This window comes from Plasmodium reichenowi, chromosome 9 (genome assembly GCF_001601855.1).
Source record: "Plasmodium reichenowi strain SY57 chromosome 9, whole genome shotgun sequence".
In the NCBI taxonomy this organism is placed as follows: domain Eukaryota; phylum Apicomplexa; class Aconoidasida; order Haemosporida; family Plasmodiidae; genus Plasmodium; species Plasmodium reichenowi.
Window position 1 is genome coordinate 667,237 of NC_033654.1, and position 3,533 is coordinate 670,769.

The 3,533-nt window shown below is 21.9% G+C and overlaps 1 protein-coding gene across 1 annotated transcript; it reads left to right on the top strand.

Moving 5' to 3' along the window:
- Positions 1–601: 601 nt before the first annotated feature.
- Positions 602–2,891, top strand: PRSY57_0915900 (heat shock protein 70; the record flags this gene model as incomplete). The annotated part of the gene is made up of 2 exons (XM_012907399.2): positions 602–677; positions 1,009–2,891. 2 exons carry the CDS (start codon positions 602–604, stop codon positions 2,889–2,891), a joined length of 1,959 nt encoding a protein of 652 aa, XP_012762853.1.
- Between the last annotated feature and the right edge of the window lie 642 nt (positions 2,892–3,533).

Genomic DNA, 3,533 nt, shown 5'->3' on the forward strand with positions numbered 1-3,533 from the left:
AAAAAAAAAAAAAAAAAAAAAAAATAAAAAAATATATAAAAAAAAATAAAAAAAAAAATAAAAAAAAAAAAAAAAAAAAAAAAAAAAAAAAACCAAGAATATATATATTTTAAAAAATATGTAAAATACAAGAAAAAATATATATTTAAAAAAAATATATTTTATATATATATATATATAAAATAAGCAGTAAAAATAGTAAATACTGCCTCAAAAAAAAAAAAAAAAAATAATATATATATATATAATAATATATTATTATTTATTTTAAGTTAAAAATATTCTTAAAATAAAAAAAAGATTTTTTTTTTTTTATGAAAATAATCTAGAATTTTTCATATATTATATATTTATTTATAATATATGTAAAATAAAACTTTTATTTTTTTAATACATATATAAATATATATATAATAATATATATATTTTTTTTTATTTCTTTTATACATATATATATTTTTTTTTAATTTTGTTTGTATTAACTTAAAGTTATATACAATATTTTCCTCATATATATATATATATATATATATATATATAAATAAAACATATTTATATTTATTTATTTAATTTTTTTTATTATCATATATATAATTCAAAAATGAAACAAATTAGGCCATATATTTTACTATTAATTGTTTCCTTATTAAAATTTATAAGTGCCGTTGACTCAAACAGTAAGTATTATATAATTTTAAAGAAGATATTTGTTTTTTTAAATAAATAAATAAAAAAAAAAATATGTATATATATATATATATATATATATATGTATATGTAATTAGAAAATCTTTTGATGAGGCATATTATATTATGTGTAAAAATATATTACACTTATGTATTTATTACACATATATATATATATTACACTTATGTATGTATTACACATATATATATATATATATATATATATATATTACACATATGTAGTTATTTCAAGTATATGTAATTATATATATGTAATATGTGTATATATAAAAATTTTAATCTTTTATTTTAATTTTTTAGTTGAGGGACCCGTTATTGGTATTGACTTGGGTACCACTTATAGTTGCGTTGGTGTTTTTAAAAATGGAAGAGTCGAAATATTGAACAATGAATTAGGTAATCGTATTACCCCTTCATATGTTTCTTTTGTTGATGGAGAAAGGAAAGTTGGGGAAGCAGCTAAATTAGAAGCCACCTTACATCCTACTCAAACAGTATTTGATGTAAAGAGATTAATAGGAAGAAAATTTGATGACCAAGAAGTTGTTAAAGATCGTTCATTATTACCATACGAAATTGTAAATAATCAAGGCAAACCAAATATTAAGGTACAAATAAAGGATAAAGATACTACATTTGCTCCTGAACAAATTAGTGCTATGGTTTTAGAAAAAATGAAAGAAATAGCTCAATCATTTTTAGGTAAACCAGTAAAAAATGCAGTTGTTACTGTCCCTGCTTATTTTAATGATGCACAAAGACAAGCAACAAAAGATGCTGGTACTATAGCTGGATTGAACATTGTTCGTATTATCAATGAACCAACTGCTGCTGCTTTAGCTTATGGTTTAGATAAGAAAGAAGAGACCAGTATTTTAGTATACGATTTAGGTGGTGGTACTTTTGATGTTTCTATTCTTGTTATTGACAATGGTGTTTTTGAAGTATATGCTACTGCCGGTAATACTCACTTAGGAGGTGAAGATTTTGATCAAAGAGTTATGGACTATTTTATTAAAATGTTCAAGAAAAAAAACAATATCGATTTAAGAACTGACAAAAGAGCTATTCAGAAATTAAGAAAAGAAGTTGAAATAGCAAAAAGAAACTTATCTGTTGTTCATTCAACACAAATTGAAATTGAAGATATAGTTGAAGGACATAATTTTTCTGAAACCTTAACAAGAGCCAAATTTGAAGAATTAAATGATGATTTATTTAGAGAAACCTTAGAACCTGTAAAAAAAGTTTTGGATGATGCTAAATATGAAAAAAGTAAAATTGATGAAATTGTTTTAGTAGGAGGTTCAACACGTATTCCAAAAATTCAACAAATTATCAAAGAATTCTTTAATGGTAAAGAACCAAATAGAGGTATAAATCCTGATGAAGCTGTTGCTTATGGTGCCGCTATCCAAGCAGGTATTATTTTAGGTGAAGAATTACAAGACGTTGTTTTATTAGATGTTACTCCATTAACCTTAGGTATAGAAACTGTCGGTGGTATTATGACACAACTTATCAAAAGAAATACTGTCATCCCAACCAAAAAATCACAAACCTTCTCAACTTATCAAGATAATCAACCAGCTGTCTTAATTCAAGTTTTTGAAGGAGAAAGAGCATTAACCAAAGATAATCACCTTCTAGGAAAGTTTGAATTATCTGGTATTCCACCAGCACAAAGAGGAGTTCCCAAAATTGAAGTTACATTTACTGTAGACAAAAATGGTATCTTGCATGTTGAAGCTGAAGACAAAGGTACAGGTAAAAGCAGAGGTATTACTATTACCAATGACAAAGGTAGATTATCTAAAGAACAAATCGAAAAAATGATTAATGATGCAGAAAAATTCGCAGATGAAGATAAAAACTTAAGAGAAAAAGTCGAAGCCAAAAATAACCTTGATAATTATATACAAAGTATGAAAGCAACTGTCGAAGATAAAGATAAATTAGCTGATAAAATCGAAAAAGAAGATAAAAATACTATCCTTTCAGCTGTTAAAGATGCTGAAGATTGGTTAAATAATAACTCTAATGCTGATTCCGAAGCATTAAAACAAAAATTAAAAGATCTTGAAGCTGTATGCCAACCAATTATTGTTAAGTTATATGGTCAACCAGGAGGACCTTCACCACAACCAAGTGGAGACGAAGATGTAGATAGTGACGAATTATAAAATACTCACATTTTATGAATATATATATTTATATTATATGTAATATATTCATGCATATTATTATGAATTACCTTCTTTTTTTAAAACAAATTAAAAAAAATAACATATATATATATATATATATATATAGTTAATTGTATATATATAAAAAAAAAAAAAAAAAAAAAGATTATATATATATATATATATACATATATACATATATAACCTTTTGATATAAATATTTTCTATAATATTTTATTTTTATTTTACTAAAATGTTTATATATATATAATATATTTTTATTTTTTTTTTGGGAAAGCTTCAAATATTTTATATATTAATTTTTTTTTTTATTTTATTCCTAAGAAGAAATATATATATATATATATATATATAATACATGTATGGAATGATTTATTTTTTTATTATTTTTTTTTTCTTGATGTATCAAAATATTTTCTATTAAAATTTTATGATTATATCAAGAAATAAAAAAAAAAAAAAATCAGAATAAGAAAGAGGAGAAACAAAATAATTTTATAGTTGCACTATATCGTATACAATATTGTAATTGACAAAAGGAAATCAGAAAGTAGAAAATGATAAGAAAAACATTACATAATTGTATATAATATATCTTTTATATATATATATATATAT